Source organism: Porites lutea, chromosome 2 (assembly GCF_958299795.1).
Source record: "Porites lutea chromosome 2, jaPorLute2.1, whole genome shotgun sequence".
NCBI lineage: Eukaryota > Metazoa > Cnidaria > Anthozoa > Scleractinia > Poritidae > Porites > Porites lutea.
In genome coordinates, this window is record NC_133202.1 from 33,391,699 (window position 1) to 33,412,126 (window position 20,428).

The window sequence follows — 20,428 nt, forward strand, 5'->3', positions numbered from 1 at the left end:
GACGCTAATGGCAATTTATATCGCGGAAATAAAGGGCAAAAGATGTAGTAGTACAGGTGGAAAAAATTCAAAAGAAAACATAACCAAGGAGAATCTGACAGAGGGACGTCTATTTACTACTATTATCTTTATATCGGTAACAACATTCTCCCTTTTCCCTTTTCCGCTCTTTCCCTATCTCTCCTGCTCCCGTTTTAGCACCTGACAGGCTGGCTAATGAAAACTGTTTTGCTTTGACGTGTGCCGGCTTTTAAGTTCGACGTTTGTAAGTGCCTCCCGTCTTAATACTAGACGGCTTAATTAATGGTTGGAACAACAAAGGCGTCTCATTTTAATATTTACCATATGCAAACTAGACGTTCAAGATGTCTTCTACGTTCTCACAGCCACACTTGTTCAATTACACAAGAAATTGTCCACAACTTGGTTACAGTTTGTCTATATGTGCCACTTACACAACAGCCAGGGGCACCCGGCGACTTTTTTCTATAAAATAACAGTTCGAAGGAGCAAATATTGCTTGAGAAAAGCTAAAAATTTCTGGATAACCGTTCCATTCGTCTAAAATATTCGGAGGTTTTGTAATAGCTTATCTACGATTTTCGGAGGTTGTGTTATGCACATTTTATACCAAGATATTGCGATTATTGTCAAAAAAAGGTCTCCTAAAACTTTCTGTATAAAGACAAAACGTCCCCTATAATTTTCTTATGAAAGCAAGGCTACTTCATATCCTCGAGCTTTCGCCCGGACCCATAAGGGTACCTAACAATTTCGGATGAGACGAAAAAGCCACCTAAGACTTTCGTGACAACCAAAGTTTCCCTAAGACATCCGAACAGATAAACAGTTTTTAGGGCAACTCCAAATTAACCAAACAGGCTTCTAAAGCACAGAGAAAACCATTTGAGACACTTCTGGCGTATCTGAAAACATTCGGTCGTTGGGTGCCCCTTGAACAGCTTTAGATTCTTCAGTGGATTCAAGTGTCTAAAATAGATCATCATAAGAATAAATACACTCTTGCCAAAGGAGGCCACTCTTAGGAATAACTTAAATATGAAGGATTTTGTAACTGAAATCGATTTCTTGAAAAATACCTCTTGTCTGCCTCTTCCTCAGGCACTGTTCGTTTTTCACACTGAGTCGATCGCGAAACGCAAGTGACTGGTGACGAAGCCCAAAGAACCATGGGAAGGAGAAAGAAGAGAGACCCGTTTTCTCCTTCCCGCCTTCCTTTACGTGCAAATTTTCATCGACAGAGAGACGTGTGGGTACAGGGCAGACTTTCTGTCTTAAGAATGGCCGCCACCATGGAAACAAAGAATAAATAATTAAGCTCAAAATATTACAAGGGAGTCATGAAACAATTTCCGCAGTTTAGTTTTAAATTCTGGTATACCAGTCCCGTACTTCGCAGATACTGGAATAACAGGTAGTGGTGATGTCTCTTCAAGTCTCTGTATTTCCCGTTCAGAATCAGCGATGTCTATCTTATTTGCTACAACAGCTCCAGGTCTTTGTGAGAGTTGTTCTTTGTAAAGCTCTAACTCCTCCCGCAGACATTCAAATGTGTTTACTGAGTTGGCCTGAGAAACGTCCAACACGTAGAGCAAGCAACGACATCTTTCAATGTGACGCAAAAAAGCATGTCCCAGTCCCTTATTGAGATGGGCTCCACTTATTAAACCAGGAATATCCGCAACTGTAAAAGAGAAAACGATTATTGAGTTTACAAAGTATCACTAAAATGTCCAAAGAAATACCAGCGCTATGATTCGTCGTATCGGTAACGTATTTATACTTCTAGATGAGAAATTTCCGCAAATTGATTGGCTTAGAGCAGTGGTATCTCAGCTTAATTTGAAATACCTACATGTGAAAATTACAAATCTTATTGCGGGTAGCAGTATAAACAAATAATAGTATGATTTGTGCGTGATCATATTTGGCATAAATACCACTCGTGATATTTCAAAATTGTCACAAATTTCACTCGCCTAACGGCTCGTGAAATTGGGTATAACAATTTCGAAATATCACTCGTGGTATTTATTCCAAATATCACTACAAAGCATGCTATTACCTATACTTATTAAACAGTTGAACCTCTATTTGCGAACACCTCTCATAAATGACCACCAAAACTTTCCCAGTCAAAGCCTTACAGTTGGAATCTCTCGTACACGACCAACTCCTGTAAGCGACCGCGACTACTTTTAGGGTCTGAAGGTTTAATAATTTTTCATTGTTTTTTGGCTCTTGCAAGCAACCACTTGACGCACGCATTCATGGTCTGATCTCTATGTTCGCTGTATGTACCATGCTACTTAGAATATAGGAGGAAGTTTAGTAATAACATGGAACTGCACATATCGTGGCTTGAAAGATTGCATGCAATAAATTATCTTCCATAAAGTAGAAGTGTCCGGACATCTCGGAAGAGACCCCGGTGATTCGATTTCTCGTATGCGACCACCTTTCGTAAGTGACCACTAAGTTTTCGCATTTTGGGTGGTAGCTTACGGAAGGTTCGACTGTATTTCCGTAAAGAACGCGCCCTATGTAACGCGCAAGTTTTACTGATATAAAACGCACGCGCTCGGGCCTAAGTCACCAATAACTGCGAGCACGTAATTCAGGGAACCCCTAATAAAAGGAAAAGCTGCTTGTGGCACGCGCATTGCCTACTTATGTAAACAACTGGAGATTTTTCCTCTGGCTTCAAAAGGGAAAAAACAGAAAGAACGCAGTAAGTGTTTCAATGAGGTTTCAGAAACAGAGGAGTAATGGGAAAGATACTACCACGCGTTCAAACCTGTCTTGCAACAAATCAGGTTGCTACAAGATGCGTGAATACTGACTTCTGATTGGATAAAATTACGCCGGAGTCAGATCACGTCACACGGGAGTTGGGCGGGTAAAACGCGCAACATGTAAAGATACAAAAAGGGGATCTACTCTCTACTTTCCCCAACAACTTTTCGCAAACTGCAACAACCTGATTTATTGCAAAAGAGGTTTGAACGTTGGTGTAAAACGCGCAACATCGGTTTTCAACTCGTTTTATAGCAATGTTGCAAAGCAAGTTGCATGTTTATGTTGCCCGTTTTGCCGTACCTCTAATTAAATTAGTGACATCCCATAAACTTGAGCTGGGTATTTGTCACCATGTGACGTGCGTTTTTAGGAAACTCAATGGAACTAAGTACCAACACTGTGGCAAATGGATATTCAGAAGCAGAATTTTTTAGTCAGAGCTACCTGCAATCTGTGAGTAATCATCAAACTCCAGAATACCAACATAAGGGTTTATTGTTGTAAATGGATAGGCAGCAACGGCTGGTTTTGCTCTGGAAATTGCCCTTAAAAGAGTGGACTTTCCCGCATTGGGAAAACCAACCTAAAGGACAACAAAAATGAGGATGAAATTTTGGTCATAGCAATCTATTATGGTTGTCCACTACTATACAACCCCCACCCCTACCATGTCCACAAAAATGAGATTTTGGTCCCTTACAAGGTTACTATAATAAGCATTACTGCTTTCGCTAGTGACCATTTAGACACTGTCTTGTCAACACTTGGAAGCTGTGTTTAACATTTAAGAGTGAAATTTCTTGTAAAAGGAAATGTTGAGAATAACACGGAGATCAAGATCTGGTTTCTTATCGCTGAGCTTAAAATATTAAACGTCCTATTTCATCTGCTCCTGTTTCTTAGAGGGAATCATCTAAAGAAGAATCATTAAATGACTTTTAATTGTACATGACATTACACAAGCGGATAACGTATTTACTGAAAGAGGAGGACAAGAATTATAAGGGAAATAGATATTTTTCAGATTTCCTTTGAGCCTCAGTCTCTCTCAAAGGCCAATAGTCTTTTTTATTCTTCTTTCAAGACTCTTGCCTCATTTGTGTTGCATGGTAGCAGAGGGATGCAGAGAAAACTTGTTCTGAGAGGAAAGGTTACTTGCCTACCCAAGGTACCCTGGGCAAGCCAACTTTTCATTATATATCCTTACAAAACTTGGCAAACCGTCTACACGAGAAACAAAAGTTGGCTTGGCCATAAGGGTGACCCACTTAGCTGGGTTACCCTTTTTCGATAGTAGGGTCACCCTCCTAGCCAGGCCAAATACTCTCCATGTGAACACTTTGGCTCACTCAGGCGGGTCGTGCGAGCACTGTTGTCAGCTCTTGGCTCAGGCAAAGGGGTTAACTTCACTCTCATATAAATGCTCCCTAAAGTTGACTTGGCTTGGAGGGTGATCCTCTTTCCCAGGGCAACTTTTCTGCGTAAAAACAGGGCCTTAGTTATGAATATTCCTTTTCAGAATTTGCTTACCAAACCAATATCAGCTATGGTTTTGAGTTCCAATTCTACCACTTTCTCCTCTCCAGGAGTTCCATCAGAAGACAGCTTAGGTGCTTGATCCAGAGCGGTCTTAAAGTGCGAGTTTCCAAGTCCCCCTAGTCCTCCCTTGGCAGCAACAAAGGTTTGCCTCTCAGCTGTCATGTCAGCAATCACTTGACTATTTGCTTTGACCACTGTTCCAAGAGGAACCTAAAAATGAACAGCTGGTTAAGCTAGAAGTAGGTCATCTGAGATCTTTTACATTTAGTCTTACAATTCAAAGAGGACAAGCAGCAAGTTGTTATTACTCAAAATATCTAAGTCTTAACCTTAACTGTTCATCAGTAGGATGCCTAATATGTGTGCAATCCCACAATAAATTGGTATACATGTATACATGTAGGCTTTAATGGCGCCAAAACCAATTATTGGTTTTGGCTCCATTAAAGCTTACATGTATACCATTACAAGTAGAACATTTAAGCAGGAGCCACCAACAATGTGAGCACAGTTACCGACAAGGCATGTGAGTAGGAAAACAGTCCAAAGAAAACAACCTAAATTCAAAAGTGTGGAAATAGGATTAAGGGTTAGCCACGGTTTGGATTAATAGTATAAACGTTTTTCATTTTAATCAGGGTAAAGAATACTCAGTGTTGGCTAAAATAGTACATAATTTTGGTATATACATTGTAGCATTCTATATAGCTTAAGGTATATTGTGGGAAACCAGGGAAAATGATACGTTGGGTATAAGTCTCTTAGGTGTGGATCAGAGGATACATTGGTTTCCCACTCATCCCTGGCTGGATTCTATTGGCAGTTTTGAGGATCCATGTAAGACAGGGTTGGTGTTACAAATGTATGACAAATTGAACTATGGCACTGTTTTCAGAGAGGCACTTTGACCCAGTTTCCTTTGTAATCTTGTAATAAGACAAACTTAATGGTAAGTGGCACAAGTATACCAACCCACAGCCTGGCCTCTACCTCATGCATGCGCACAGCCATGGGCAATGGCAGCCATGGACAGTTGTTTTGCCCTTATTGAGGCTCATCGGCATGGCAGAGCCTTTGGGTCTATGAACGGACAAAGCCTTGAAGCATAGGTCCTTTTACTGCCGAGGTGAGTGCAAAGCACTCCTTTAAGTGCCAGTTCCACACAACGTAAGTTACGTGGTAGCTGTTGGCTGGGAACCACTTGGCAGTTCTCCCACAGCATGCGTGGGGAAGGTGGGTCAGCATTTCTGCCAATCTCTGTGTCAATAAATTCAATAATAAGATCCAATAAAAGAACTGCTAGCAGTAATTTATTCGATGCAACACCATCCCAGTCTCACACTCAGTAAATTTTCTTCTGCTCTTTTTATTTTACCTCAAATATCTGATCAGAACCATTTCTGCCTTTACAATTTTCTCCCCTTCCAGCTCCACCATTTTCTGCCTTTATGTGCTTTGGAAGATGGGCGAGTTCTTTCACAGCACGGTCTGCAACCAGCACAATGTTCCCACCTCGGCCCCCATCACCACCGTCAGGGCCAGCTTTAGGTTGGAATCTAGTAAGTTAAACATTACAGCTGTTTCAGATAACACACGACCTGCAATGTCAAATATGTCTTTGGATTTTGAGTTTTTCTGTGACAACAATCAAAATCTGAAGGCTATGCGCTTTTGCACCGGACCTCTTAGGAAACAGAAGTTTACTTCACCGGGTTCAACTGGTCATGGTTTGTGATTTGTGATTAATTTGGTGGATTTCTATCCGTTTTGTGTGTTTCTGTGTTTCAAGGTTTGTTGCTTTTGAACTTCAGAGTTCACGTGTTTTCACGTTTTAACTCTCAAGTTTTTTTATCTTCTTACTAAAACATGGCAAGTTCAGATTCCCAAGGTGAACTTAGCTTGTTCCTATAGAACTTCCAAATCCAGAAGAAACACAGATATAGGAGGGTGAAAACAATTGGTACATTCAGGCCAACATTAAATTTTGAAGCTTCAGCTTGATATTGTTGCCTTTATGATTAGGTGCTATGGTAATGGTTTGATTGACGTCAAAGAAAAACCCAAAATCCCGAAACATTTTTGACTATGCAGGTTGCCTGTTATCCGAAACAGCTGTAACAGATAATGAAATTTAAACCTAAAATAGGTTTATAATTATCTTTATGGTACAAGAAGGATACAATTTTCAGCAGTGTTTGACTCATTCAAATAAAGTGTTAAAGAGATATTAAAAAGATTTCCATTGGAACCAATGACTTTTTTTGGGGGCAAAGTGTCCTTATATTCGACTCGCTATCTTTGATGCTAGAGCTTCAAATAAAATGTAACATCAGATATAATAATGTCTGTACGTTTTACAGTACAACTCACTTTTTTCTTCTGAAGTGCACACATCCATTTCCACCATCTCCTGCTTTTAAAACTACCTTTTTCCAGTCAATAAACTGTCTTTCCTGTTGTTATAGAATCAGACCCACAAAGAGGATAAATGATAAAAAATATTTTAAACCTCAAATACTGGTATATGAAGACTCTTTCTAAGGGCCTGTTTACATGGAGGTGGGGGACCCCAGATAGGTGAGGTAACATGTGACAAGTCACCCCGCCTATCATGTAAACATAATCAAATTAAAATGACAGATTATATGGACAGGAGGGTTACTCCATCTTAGCGGGCTATCTCACCTTCCTGGGTTCCCCCACCTCCGTGTAAAGAGGCCCTAAATCTTAGCATGTCCCAAAAAATCTTATAAACCAGGGGAGAGGGGTGGGAGTGTGGAGTGTGGATATCATTTAATGAAAATGGTCCTAATAAGGGACTGGGACAGGCTTATGCATTTCATTATTACAAAGACCTCCATGGGCGCCTTTGTAGTTAGATCGTCCTAAATGACTAAATCAATTACCTTACTGGATGGTTTAAAGCTTAAAGATCGGCAAAGTCTGGACGTCCCCCAAGACCAAAACTTCATTGCATTCAGCCCAAGATGGCCTGGTTACCCAACCTTCAGGCGTGGATACTAAATATGAACCCGCTGACCTGTCAACAACCTGCAAATGAAAAGTGAGTTGTTTACAGATCTGAGCCAGGGCTGATAAATATGGAGGATCGATACACGTGGTCGGGAATTTGTTTTAAGAGCTGGCAGGCAAATAATATTCAAATTTAGCACCAACAGGACAAGGGAAGAATGGCGGGCGAGCGCCCAAGGCGAAGAATAACTCAGCCTTGCTTGGTATGTATGTAGCATAAAGTGCTATGTCACGACTTGTTCTTCAAAGACACCGCGTTATAAATTTATCGCCTTCTCGAGCTTGATCGTGCCCTGTTGCAATTCAAGCGAAAGAGATCTGTCTGTTCTGCATTTCAACCAAGCAATTTAGACGTCTGGTCACCTTATAGCGTATATAACTTAACATTAACAGCTTGAAATTTACAGCCTTGATCATTTGCTTTCTTTTGACGATCGCTCAGAAGTCGGTCAAAAACGAGTTCATTTGTATTCGTTTCATTGGCCTTTGTACGAGGCAATTAATTTCCTTGTATCTTTGTCATATTTAGGTCAAAGGAAAACACCACACTTTGAATATGAATTTTCTATTAAAAGTTAATTACGCCGTTTGAAAACCGTCTCTTTCGTGAATCTGAGATCGAGTCGTTTAGATGGTTAGTCAAATCTTGTCAGCAAAGCTTTGCTTAGTTGGTATAAGTTATGTTGAAAACCTTCAGTTGGTTTTAAGAATTAGTCAGATAAATATTCACTTTTCACTCAATTTCCTTTTTAATGTAAGTATACAATATTTCGATACTTTTTTTTAGCTAAAGAATTGATCAAAGCGGGTGTCCCTTTAGATAGTGTATACGGTTGACTGGCCAATTTAACGTTGAGGTTCTCTTCAGAATACTAACCGCAGATTGTTCACTAACCCAGAACACTTCGGATCTATAAGTGGTGACTTTTTACATCAACGACCCTAAAAAGACAAACAAGTGATTCACAGTTTAAAAAACCAACCTAAACATTCTTAATTGTCTTTGCAACAGATTACAATGTAGCATTGTGCCTTTCCTTTGTTGGATTGTATTTGTTTTTTGTGTTTTTTTTCCTTTCTTTTCTTTTCTTAGTATCTTAAATTTACAAAATTTGGAATTTCATGTAGAACACAAACTACACAAACTTGCAGCAGTGGATTTAATGCTATATTTCAGTCCTTTTTTTTATTATTTAGGGTACATATGTCACTTCCATGGTCAGCTGGATTATCCATGTATGATCACTTTAATCCCTTTAATCTCTGGGGTCACTGAAAACTCTTTAGCGAGTGCAGCAATTTTATGGAGACAACTCTTCAACCAACCATTGCAGCCATCCGTGCAAGAACAATCACCAAGATAAACTTAAGATCTATGTTTACATACACCTGCTCATATAATTCACATGGCTGGACTTTTTTGAGATTGCTGTAGTGAGTGAAGCAGTCATATTGAACCAATTCTTGAAATGACAAATGGTAACTTTGGTGATTTATCCTCACTGATCTCTAAATTTTTGGTAACAGTGTGTTGCTAAAATGTTTTTAAAAATGAGAACGTCATTGTACTATTCCTGATGGAAGATGACATTGTTGAATCCCTACTGAATTGCACCAAATGGCATTAATTAACAAACAATAATCGTATTTAATAATACTCTTATCAGATCTAGCCTTTCCTCCAGTGGTAGTTTAAGTGATTCTTGGTCTTTTGTTTTAAGCTATTTTGAGCTATCAGAATGGCACATTGTTCCAGTATAGAATTCCTTACAATAAAATCATGTTCAAGTATATAACTATTTTTCCTTCTTGATTAATATAATTTTTTTTATTAGACAGTTTTAAAAATGATGAATGGATGAATAAATAGACAAATAAGTAAATTTCACTTTAATTTAAAATCTTAAAATCCAAACAATTGACACTGATGTGAAAGCGGGGAAAAATAGTGTTCGTGTAGCCCTGTGGTTAGAACCTATTTTTGTGGTCCAATTTCTTGAGGACATCTTATGATTAAGAGGAATCTCAAATTTTATACAGGTCAAATTCTTAAGATTCACTTGTTCATAATATTTGTGATTTCTTAGGAATACAATGGAGGGTTGCTCCATAAGGAGGAAGTTATGTTAAGAAAGGCATTGTATGCGTCACTGGTTGATTCCAAGAAGCCTTCACCAAACAAGCTTTCTTGCGGCAGTCATTCAGTTTGTGAGACAGTGGGCGATAATGGCTCTCAAGACGTCACCAGTATAACTTGCAGTGGAGACAAAAAGAGTAACAAACAGTGTAGCACTTTTGAGGAGTGCGACAACTGGAATGATACCAGTGAATCTGGGCAATTTATCACGGAAAAGATCATTGACTCTGAGATGCAAAAGAAGATCAAGGAACCAAGCAAACTTCTTAATTATGTTATCAAGAAGAAAAAGGAGAAACGAACCAATCCAAAAACGTTATTTAGGACTGTGTCGTCAACAAAACTTGCAGGAAGAGGGGAAGGAAGTTTATCATCTCAGAATGGTAGAGCAAAAAAGAGAAGGAGACAGAGAGGAGCACTTGCAGTATTTGTTGCAATGAATAAGTCTGCTGGCCGAAAAATGAGTAGGGAGCATTTTTTGGAGGCAGATAAAGACCTTTCCAAAAGTAAAAGGAAGAGAAGACGAAAGCGGAGGGAGGTTAAAACTCAAATCTTTAATGAAGGAGATACTGAAAGTGAGGAGTTGCCATTAAAGAAATCTAAGAGTGAAGAGAACAAGTAGGTGTATTGTATTATGGATTTATAATCATGGACTGCAGTAAATATGCGAAGTTACACAGTGTGTCTTACAATATACACAGGAACTTGACAAAAAAATCCATGTGATGTACATGCAATGACATGTTTCTTTTGGCAACACTTTGAAAAAAGAGTGGCTGGAAGAGTGTTGTGTGTTGTTTTGGCTGGGAGTAAGCTATAAATCCCGGGGGCGGGGGTACTCCCATAATGGTCTATAGAGGGAGGCAACAGGCAAAAGAGGTACTTTTTCAGGCTTCATGTATATGAAAAGGTAGAGATTTTACTAGTTGAAGTACATGTATGTGAAAGGGTAGGCAGGGTGCAAAGAAAGTCAGTTTTACAGTCTGCCATTTGGGCAAGCTGTAGCTAGCATGTACTAGCCCACAAGTTATTTCAACTAGCCCCAAAACCCTTTTTGATGAGCAGGATTTATTACAATCATTCTGTAATTTGAATTTCCCCCCCAAAAAGACAGCACTTGCTGTTCGGGCAAGTTAAGAACAAAAATCACTAGCCCAATAGCAAAATACACTAGCCTCGGGCTATCAGACATGACTTTCTTTGCACACTAGTAGGGAAATCTGTCATTGCGGTCTGTGATAGGACCTAAAGCTACTAACAGGCACATTGGAAAACTCTCTGGTTTAGTGATTTATTCATATTTACATTCGTAAAAGACGGTGTATTTACAGAAGTTAAAAGGGATGTGGCTTTCTAAGTCAACTAGTACAGTGTGTGAAAGGGGCACCATTTGTCAATAAAACGTAAACGAAAGGGGTACACCTAAAACATTGTTTAGTTCCCCCTCCCCCTAATTATGATTGGGACCTACATATATAACTTTCGTTTACATGTGACTGACATTTTATTTATTTATTTTTTAAATTGTAGAGCAGCCTGCAGAGTAGTTCAAGCACAGCGGAAATTTGCAAAGTCACATCCAATGAGTCCAACTAGGTAGGAAGTGTTTTTTATCACTTTGTGTTCAGATTAATATTAATCTTATTCTTTGCCATAATAACTACAGTTTTGAAATCTCATACCAAGATTTTACGTGCATGGAAAACAAATTGCTGCAAATGCAGCAGTTTCTCTTGATGCCTGTATAATTTTTAACCTACTGAAATTCCAAAGAAGGTGGTATACAATTTACCTGGACTAAAATGGTAAAATGGCAGCAGGGCAGAACAAAGGAAGGAGAGCTTGCAACTAGGTCTCTGGAATTTGAACTCCACCTCCAATTCCCCTGTGGCTCCCCGTCAACTGAGCTATCAGATTTCTGCCAATCAGCGCAAAGCAAGAACGAGCAAGAATGTAAACAGACATTGAAAAACACGTGCCAAGGGTAATGACATCATTACTTATGTCATCTCTGCCAATCAACATTTTGCATTGACTTTTTTGATGCAGATATTGAAATTCCAGAGAGCTAGTTGCAAGCTCTCCTTCCTTTACTGCCACACTGCCAGGGGGCCCTGGAGAGCTTACTCACAGGTTATGGTAAATGCATTGTTTATAGTTTAAGTGCACTTAGCTGCTCTATTTACAATCATGGACAAAAATCTTGGGACAAATTTGTATTTTATTTGGTATCGTTACGTGTAATCCACAGATGCCCAACCCTTTAGCCACCTCACATACACTGTTGATCAGTGTATCCACCATTTTTCCTGAGTTTCTATCCTATACTGAGGGTGGGGGAGGGAGAGCTGCAAGGCATTTGTAAACAGATAGCACTGCTACATGATGGTATGTGAAAATAATTTCACAAATTACCTCACTGTCACAAGGTCTTCTGTTCCTGATGGGACAGATTACAGACACTTCATTCAATTTTAATTTGTAACTTGTAATGAAAATATAACAGGTTAAACCCTTTAAGTTCCCAGGTTGATTGTCAACATCAACTTTCTCCTAACAATGTCATTACATAATCAAAAGAAAAGGTTATAAGAATTGATAAAATGATCACGAAAGGGAAGTGGATTTTTCTTTGATCAGTTGTCCTAAGTAATTCTTTGAAGAAATGTATGGAGATCTGTCTGGAGAGTGTAGGCTGATTCAGCAACAGAATTGGAACATCATTTGATGACAGGAAAGCAAGCAGAAAGGACTAAAATCGACCTCCGGTGCCCAATTTGCCTCTCTGGCATTGGTCAAGCCTGTTGTTTGATTTGCGCACGCCGTCGTCAACTGATGTTCCTGTTCTGTTGCTAAATCAGCCTTGTATGTGGATATTGGGGCTTAATGAGTTAAAACCAGAACTGGCAGGAGGTGACAAGTTTTCTATCTACAAGCATGCCATGGAATTGAACTGGGGACCACAGAAAAACAAATCCTACCTGGCTACCTAGTGGTCATGCAGAGCAGGGCTCTGAAACTGTACTGATAGTAACTCCATACTTTGGTCACTTACTTGGTAATTAAAATGATTTGCATGTATTTTGTTTTTGACCAGCACTAGATCACATGAAAAGCGAAATATGCTCTCAAGCACTTGTACAACACGAGCCAAGACTGAAGATTTCTTGACCTTTCTTTGCTTAAGAAGTGAGTAAATTTGTGCATCTAGGATTTTGCCTATGACTGTCAATATCAGGAAACTGTGAACACCTAAAAAATATGACTGGAATGCTGACTGTGTATTGCACTGATAAATCACAACAAAGGACGTCAGGACATGAGTAGGGCACAAAAATGCAAACTAATCACAGTCGTTGCTTGCAAATTAGTTTTCTCATGCCTGATTAGCTTTGATCTTAAAATAATTATTATAACATTCAAGAAATATTTGTAGTGTTCTCTGTTTTCTTAGTTTCACAATAATCATTGACCATTATTTTGTAATATTATTTATAGTAATCATCAGTAATGTACGATATGCTTTCAATTCACTTGCCTTACTCATTACAAATTGTTGCAGAAGGGAAATGTGAATGGTTACTGTAAGTTTTGAATAGTTGATGGGGGAATTGCTTTTACATGTATGAATGCCACATTTCCTCTATTAGTATTGCCAGGAATATGAGTCCCACTAGCTCAGCTCATGCACTATTTCCTCATAAAATGTTTGTTGTTTCTATGAGGGGCATGGGCTGACCCACTTACCAAGATCTTGATTCAATTTTTTTTGGAAAGGAGTGGTGTGGTGTACTATGTTGAAAGTGCTGAGCAAGCACTTGATGTATTGTTTGGGGGGAAGGAAAGGTAAAATCAGGGAACTCACTATGCTATACATCAATTAATTTTCAAAACGTGGATGTAAGAGAGAGCGGACGTTCATCCTGATTTTTTCTTACTGTCCCTTCACTGATTTTGAGCTACCAAAAATGCAAATATAGTACACAGGTCAATCCTAATCCCATTGTGGCTCATTAAATTAAATCTCTTCAAAAATTACCCTTTAGAGCTGACATTCTATTGCTAAATTAAAAATGCACAGGTCAAGCAAAGATATCACAGTGCAATTTGAAGTCCCTTTTCCCCAAAACAATCACAATAGGGGCTTGTTTACATTCTTTAAATTTCAGGCTATTGATCACGTTTTTCTTAAGTGAGCTGCTAGAACCCCATCATGAAAAAAAAGTTGGCCATGCCCCTGAACATTCCTTTTTTAACTTGTTGCAGATCATCCTGTCTTACCCAAGGAGCTGGAGAGGTTCAACAATCCTTGTCTGCCAATGTCCCCATTATCTGATGAGGAAGAGAACAGTAATTCCTTACCACCCTCCCCTACTCACTCTCAATCATCAATGTCAAATTCATCAAATCTGTCAAGCACCATGCACAAGTCATTTTCTGACTCACCTGTCCCATCGGTGGATAGCCCGGCCACTGGTGAGGGACCCTCATGGGAGAGTGGTGTGGTGAGAATGTACGCCGATGGTCCCAAGGGGCTGGCTGGAAAGGGAAAGGAGTCAAAGAAATATGACGAGCTTCTGCCTAGTGATGACGCTGATGTAAGTGATTGGTTTTTCTTGATGTGTGAGTATTAGATGCAGAACAATGGAATCTAAGCTCCTTCGGGTCAACCATTCGCGTTAGTTTTTATTAGTAAATTTCACTGAACAGTTTTTTTGTTCCTCTATGGCATGGAGACAAATAGCCTGTTTCAGACCCTCTGTAGTAGGGATGAGTGGAAAGAAAAGCAAGCACATGAAAAAAAAAAAAACAGACAAGAACTGATTTTCACCTGTCCTGACTAACAGAGTGTCTGGAATCTGCTAGAAGAGCAGGTACACTGTGTTGTGAAAGGTTCAAACTTCATATTATACCTTACATTCATCAGTATTATTTATTTTTTCAAAGCTCACAGTCATTTTCACTTACAGTCATGTCCTGCTAGACATGAACTATACTTTTAGTATGCATATGCATGAGGAAACATTGTACTATATATACTTAATTTGCAATATTGTGATCTATGCATCAATTTGCAATCTTCTTGTTGGTTTTCAACTCCTTAAGTGACAAGTTGAGATGAACACTTTTTGAGTTTGTGTCTCAATTTGTTTGGCTGTTGTTCACTTCAGAACATTTCTTTTTTTTGCCTATTAAATGCCTACAGGCTACTGCGAGGATACATATTTGCTATCATTAGGTTGCCAGGAAACACTGTAAAATATTATGAGCCTGCACAATAAAATTGTATGACATAATGTCTGAGCTTTCAACCTGACTTTTTAAAAACAAGGAACTGTTACATCCTACAAGGCATTTAGGACATACCATGCAAAATATAAATTGAGAGTTATCTATTTAAATGATCTGAAAAACCTGAGCATGCCTAATACAATAATTTTTGTGCCTGATTAGCAAACTTAATAAAATACCCCAATTCACTTTAAACTTTTTTGCTCGGACCATGGATAATAGAAGGACTGGTCTTTTCCATGCTCAGACAAGAATGAAGCCTTACTTTTCTGGCTTATTACTCCAGGCACAAATACAAATAACTGTGTTCAGGTGCGCAGAAGGCCCCTCACCTTTTAGCTTCTTTTAGTAATGTGTTGTTAGCTTCAAAATTCAAATTACGAGAAAAGTTTAAAGGTGCACGATGATGCTGACAAAACCTAACACATGTATAGAGATTTCAGCAAGTTTAGAACTTTAAGTTTAGGTTAGAATTGGCGAGTAATTCTACATATACGCTTACTTGGCTTGTTTATCATTTATTTATTGCCCTCTTATCCCGCCTACGCTTACTATTTCCTTTGTAACTATAAGTCTGATAATAGTATCATGATGCAGTAGCATAGACCACAATGATAACAGTTGTAAGAAATGCTGAGATGCTGGAGATTGCTCCTTTGTTCAACTACTTGACTATTAAAATGTATGTTTCTAGGTATAGCATTCGTCAGCGTCAGTAGCTTGACACATTCGCCTAAAACAATGTCATTATGCTTCCATTGGTTTTTATATTTATGCTGTTCCTTGTTCATGAAATTAAGGAGTCCTCTATCAGTAGCTTCTACTGTCGGTTACTGTTCGTTTATTTAAAGGTTTTCCAGTTGCTGTACATTTATTTAAAACATTGTGAATTGCAGGCTCATTAAACAGGTCTATATTATTTTATAGCCTTTGTTATCTCAGTTAAATCTACTAAAGCCTAATACTGAACTTGTATGTGAAGAGAGACGAAGTGCTCAGTATTGTGATCATGCTTTACGTATTCTACATTCGTCTGTCAACCTCTTAAGAAAGCTGGTTTACTAGCTTTAGAACAAACGCCACTGAATCGTAGTCAACAGTTACCGGCACCACACAAACGACTTAGTGACGGACTCAAGCAAAACTGACGACGATAGAATGACTGGACAACCGACGAAAAAGAAAAAAAGATTTTAAAACTATTTTGAAATGTTTTTAAACTTTTTAATCTGTGGCAAAATACGGGTCATAATACACCAATGGCAATTAGAGTCTTCATAGTCAATAAAATCACGACTTCACTGACAGACGACCAATAACATCGCAACTTAATTGGCCAATCAGGTCAATAGCCAGAGTTAAATACCATCAACTGACGTTGCCTGCGATCGTGCCCTCCCTATACCTCTATTGTGTCTTTCTTGGAGAGGAGAAGGAGGGAAGTTCTTTTTTTCCCTGTCTTCAAAAAAACAACAACAACTACAACAACGCCTGATCGCAGGTTACAACTGACGTGATACAACTCACTTTGACTCTGAAGATGACCACCGCACGGTTTGTTAAAACGTCAGTCAATGTCAACAACCTTGAAGATTATATTCCACCCACTTATGATTCTGATTATTGTGCGTTTTTCAAGGCGAGTCCTGGTGCTCATCCTTTCTCATGAAAAATCAGTTCTGAAACATTTCAGCCATGTGAAAATGGTGAATAATGTGAATAATGAAATGGCTGTACAGTTTTTCGCTTAATTTAATTTCGAGACCTACAATAGCGACCCCATTCTTTCGTAAAATGGCCATAAAACCATGGAGACTGCGGTCATTTCTGCTTGAATAATTCTTGTGTTAATAAGCATGTTTGAAATACGAGAAAGTATGTGTCCCCTTCAAAAATTTTGGTTACGCGTTCCTATGATTTGTAGTGGTTTTCCTGGGCAGCCGTTATTGGGGTCGTCATGCAACGCTGCTTCCCAAGAGAAGCCTTGTGTGATGATTCAAACGGCGGCTGCGTAGGGGACAAATGCAAATAGTGGAAGTTTGCTAATTAATGCGCGACGAGTGTAAGACGACGCTCGTCGAGTTTTGTTCAATTCCCATGGGATTCGTTTTCCTTTATAGACCGCCCAATCTTAATCTAAGACCCTGTTTACATGGAGTCGGTCTAGTGGGGTAGGTTTCTTTTGTTTTGTGTCTTCCAGAGCGTGAAAACAAAAGAAACCAACCGCACTAGACCGGGGTCCCCCACTCCATGTAAACAGGCCCTTAGTTCCTACCTAAATTTAAATTAAGTTACAAAACGTTCGAAGAGTGTGCTCTTTTGCATGCCACTGTGTTCTATTAGATTTCAATGTGAAATGTGTTTTTTGTATTTAGACAGTATTCAGCATGCTGAAACGTCCTCTGTTTTATAAACTAGTTGTTCATTTTGGCAGCTTTTGCATTTTTTAAGCAATTCGTGTCATTCATAATTGCTGTTGTTATCTTTATAGGACCCGAGAGAATTCACCAAGTCTGTGACACCTCCGCTTTCTTTTCGAGTATCCTCTCGCCCAACAAACTGCTCGGTTTACAAGACAGGGAACAAGCAGCTACCGAGGCCTATCCCAAAGCCATTCGCAGTCAAGCCTTCAATTACTAGTCTTTCAATGAGTAAAACTGCATTGTACCCCACGGATACCAAGAGTACAGGGGATGCCGGTAGTTCTTCTTCCCCGTTGTCGCATCTCTCGGAATCGGCTAATTCGCCGCCTCCACCTCCTTTGTTGTACATCCCCGCTGCTGCACAGAGGGTAACTCATCTCCACGAACCTCCTATTTTGCAGCGTTTTCCCTCAACTTCCCCTTCGCGCGAGCAAGAAAGCGACGGAGGATCAGAACTTCGTCGGTTGTCAGTCGATCGGAATGATGGACCGCCACCTTTAAAGCGGTTTCCTCCTGTTGTTTTAGAGCATGAAAATTCAGAGAAAGATTTTGAAGCTGTAAAAAGTAGTACGGATATGCCCTTTTTAACGCAAAAAGGTTCTTCAGATTTTCGTCCAGTTTTGTCAAGGTCCCTGAATGGGCACGAATTACAGGCCATTTCTTCGGCGGCACTGACAACAAGTGGAAAATCAAGCAGCTCACTTTGCGATTTGACCAAAATCTCGCAGATGGAAAAAGAGGTAGACGGGACTACTTCGCGTTGGAGAAACAGAGAGATGCCCCTTTTGAGGAGGCATTCTTCCGCGACTGAGGGCACCGTCTGCTTTGAAGAGCTGGTGAAATTTCCCGGAACTTCGCGGACGATCAACTCTAGTAGCAGCCCACCTCAGCTTCAACGCGTGCCCGCGATGAAAGACGCTGGCAAACATACACGTCTTAGTCCCCTTGAAACTGCAGACGTCGATGGTCTACCTGGAACTTCCGCCGGTAGTTTCGATTCGTCCAGTGCTAGTCATGAATCTTCCAGTCGGGTTATTGGAACTTCGGGTAGTCGACTAGACAGTTCCGATGGTCGACTTGGATCTTCTGGAAGTCCTCTTCCAGCTTCCATTGGTCTTCTTGAAACATCCCATAGGCGACCTGAAGTTTTTCACCCTGAAAATTCCGCTTCTCGACTAGTTGGTTTCGATGGTCTTCTCTCGTCTAACTTGTCATCTCATCCTCCTAGACTTGTAAGGCACCCAACATCCAGACCAAGCTTTCTTGAAACAAACCTCAATGTAACATCACTTCAAAACGATACAGTATCTCCCGGTATTGCTAATCAAAGGCAGGCTTCACCACTTGCGTTTCCTACTAACAGAAGAAGTGCGCAGTCATTTCAAGAAAGTCATTACTCAAGATCCATTCCAATCGCTGAAACGCTTCCCGTCACTGCGAGACAGTCTCCTGTATTCGCTTCTGGTAAAGACAGGTATAAAAGTACTTACGTCTTTGCCACCCGGCAAACGTTTCTACAGCCTGAAAATGAACCGAGCCCTGTAAAAGTGAGTTCTTTATTTTTGCCAGGCAAGAACTATGTTGGTTTGACGCCCGTCCACGGCAGCGTGCATTCGATGCGACACCTTCAATCAATTAGTGACTTGAACCAGTCGGATGAAAGGCGATTTTCACCACGCTCGATACAGAATCACTATTCAGGGCCCCGTAGTCATCAATCGCACGTGAACTTAAACAACACCAATGCGGGTTTGTCGTCGGCAAATAAGCATTTTAACACCTCTGAAGGATCAACGAGAATACCCTCTCCAAGATCGGACTTGCTTAGCAGATTATCGCATGAACCGTTGAACGGTTCGTGTGTGTCTCGCGTTAATGACCTCTCTTCGGAGTCCTCGTCCTTCCGAAATCGACCGATGGCTATTCGATCGAATATTCCGCACCTCGTTAACACGCCCGAATGCTTCCCTCCTGCATGGTCACACTTAGAATCACCTTACTCTCTTCCGTCTGTAGCCTCTAGAAATACTCCCCCTAAACCGTACACTTTGTCCGTGAACTTACCTTCTCCTTTCTCTTCTGATCACACCGACGCACAATCTGCTGAGTCACGATCGAATTCGAACACGCCAGTTTTAGAAGGTTATTCCCTGGCTCAAGTTCGAACAAGCGATCAACAACAAGTTCGTGTTATCGAGCGCACAGAGCGCTATTCAGGCGCAGCTGAAAATTACAGAAACTATGACTTGCCCAATGCATTCCAAAACGCGAACGTCCCGCATAGCGTGAGGGCAAACAATATCTTCAATGAATCCGGGTGCTCTGACACCTCAGTCAGTGATCGGTCAGTCTCTCGACCATATCTTAACGATCAAAGAACAGGCGATGCGAACATGGAAAACTCATGCCCCTTACTCCAACGCGTCGAAATTCCAGCAAAAGCTACATTTTCGAAATCAAACAATCTTAGCAGGGGTACTCCAAGCCCAGTAGCTCGTGAAACTGAGCTTCAAGCACACACACCGTCTTCGAAATCACCAAACTTTAAAGGAAAGAAAAACAGCCTTATTACTGACTCTAACAAGCCTTGCAAATCTCCAAAGACAACAGGCACGGATATTCCAGGTTCCAAACAAAAGACAGCAATTTGTCCATCGCTGGGCAAGGCTAGGGATTCGCCCACATTTTATCCCACTGAGGAAGAATTCAAAGATCCCGCCGCCTACATTAAGATAATACGTCACGAAGCTGAGAAGTTCGGTGTATGCGTCATTGTTCCACCAGAGTCATGGAAGGTTTGTTGTTGTTGTTGTCGTTTTTTTTACTCTTGTTTACATTAGACAGCAGTAAATTTAAGAGACTTGAAGCAAACAACTAAGGAGTAAACCATTTAAGGGAGTTGGCGGCTGGGTGACTTGGTTTGCCCAGTAATTTTTCCTAGCCTGGGTGGTGGGCTCAAAAATGGAAGGGGGAGGTGGAGAGGGAGAAAAACTCGAAAGCCTTCTCTCCCCAATCTCCCTCCCTTTTTCCTTTCCACCCAGTCCCCTGACCCTTTCGACGCCCGCTACGCAGGCTAATTTTTTTTTTGCCCCGAAATATACCGACGCGCGCGAGAAAAAACCTCTGGTACCAATGGTAGCCAGTCTTCGAAAACTGGACCAATTTTTGTCAAACGTCCAAAAAC

At 40.3% G+C, this 20,428-nt stretch overlaps 2 protein-coding genes across 2 annotated transcripts in view; one reads left to right on the forward strand and one right to left on the reverse strand.

Annotated features, from left to right (window-relative positions):
- Window positions 1–1,251: 1,251 nt before the first annotated feature.
- On the reverse strand, window positions 1,252–7,339 carry LOC140928394 (GTPase Obg-like). The gene is made up of 6 exons (XM_073378130.1): window positions 7,266–7,339; window positions 6,730–6,812; window positions 5,735–5,915; window positions 4,351–4,569; window positions 3,265–3,403; window positions 1,252–1,705 (listed from the first exon to the last, which is right to left on the reverse strand). Exons 1-6 carry the CDS (start codon window positions 7,329–7,331, stop codon window positions 1,341–1,343), a joined length of 1,053 nt encoding a protein of 350 aa, XP_073234231.1. The 5' UTR covers window positions 7,332–7,339; the 3' UTR covers window positions 1,252–1,340.
- Window positions 7,340–7,402: 63 nt separating this feature from the next.
- LOC140928395 (uncharacterized) overlaps window positions 7,403–20,428 on the forward strand; it is a 28,137-nt gene continuing 15,111 nt past the window's right edge. The window contains exons 1-6 of the mRNA XM_073378131.1: window positions 7,403–7,595; window positions 9,480–10,147; window positions 11,060–11,125; window positions 12,627–12,718; window positions 13,796–14,127; window positions 17,313–20,039. Coding sequence (XP_073234232.1) covers window positions 7,551–7,595; window positions 9,480–10,147; window positions 11,060–11,125; window positions 12,627–12,718; window positions 13,796–14,127; window positions 17,313–20,039 — 3,930 coding nt within the window. The 5' untranslated portion in view covers window positions 7,403–7,550. The remainder of the gene's footprint in view (window positions 7,596–9,479; window positions 10,148–11,059; window positions 11,126–12,626; window positions 12,719–13,795; window positions 14,128–17,312; window positions 20,040–20,428) is intronic.

Coding starts and splice junctions, on each gene's coding strand:
- LOC140928394 (XM_073378130.1), bottom strand. CDS start 7,331: ATGAAGTTTTGGTCTTGGGGGACGTCCAGACTTTGCCGATCTTTAAGC. Junction 5,916..6,729: donor GTGCACTTCAGAAGAAAAAA/GTGAGTTGTACT, acceptor TTAACTTACTAG/ATTCCAACCTAAAGCTGGCC. Junction 4,570..5,734: donor GTTCTGATCAGATATTTGAG/GTAAAATAAAAA, acceptor GTTCATTTTTAG/GTTCCTCTTGGAACAGTGGT.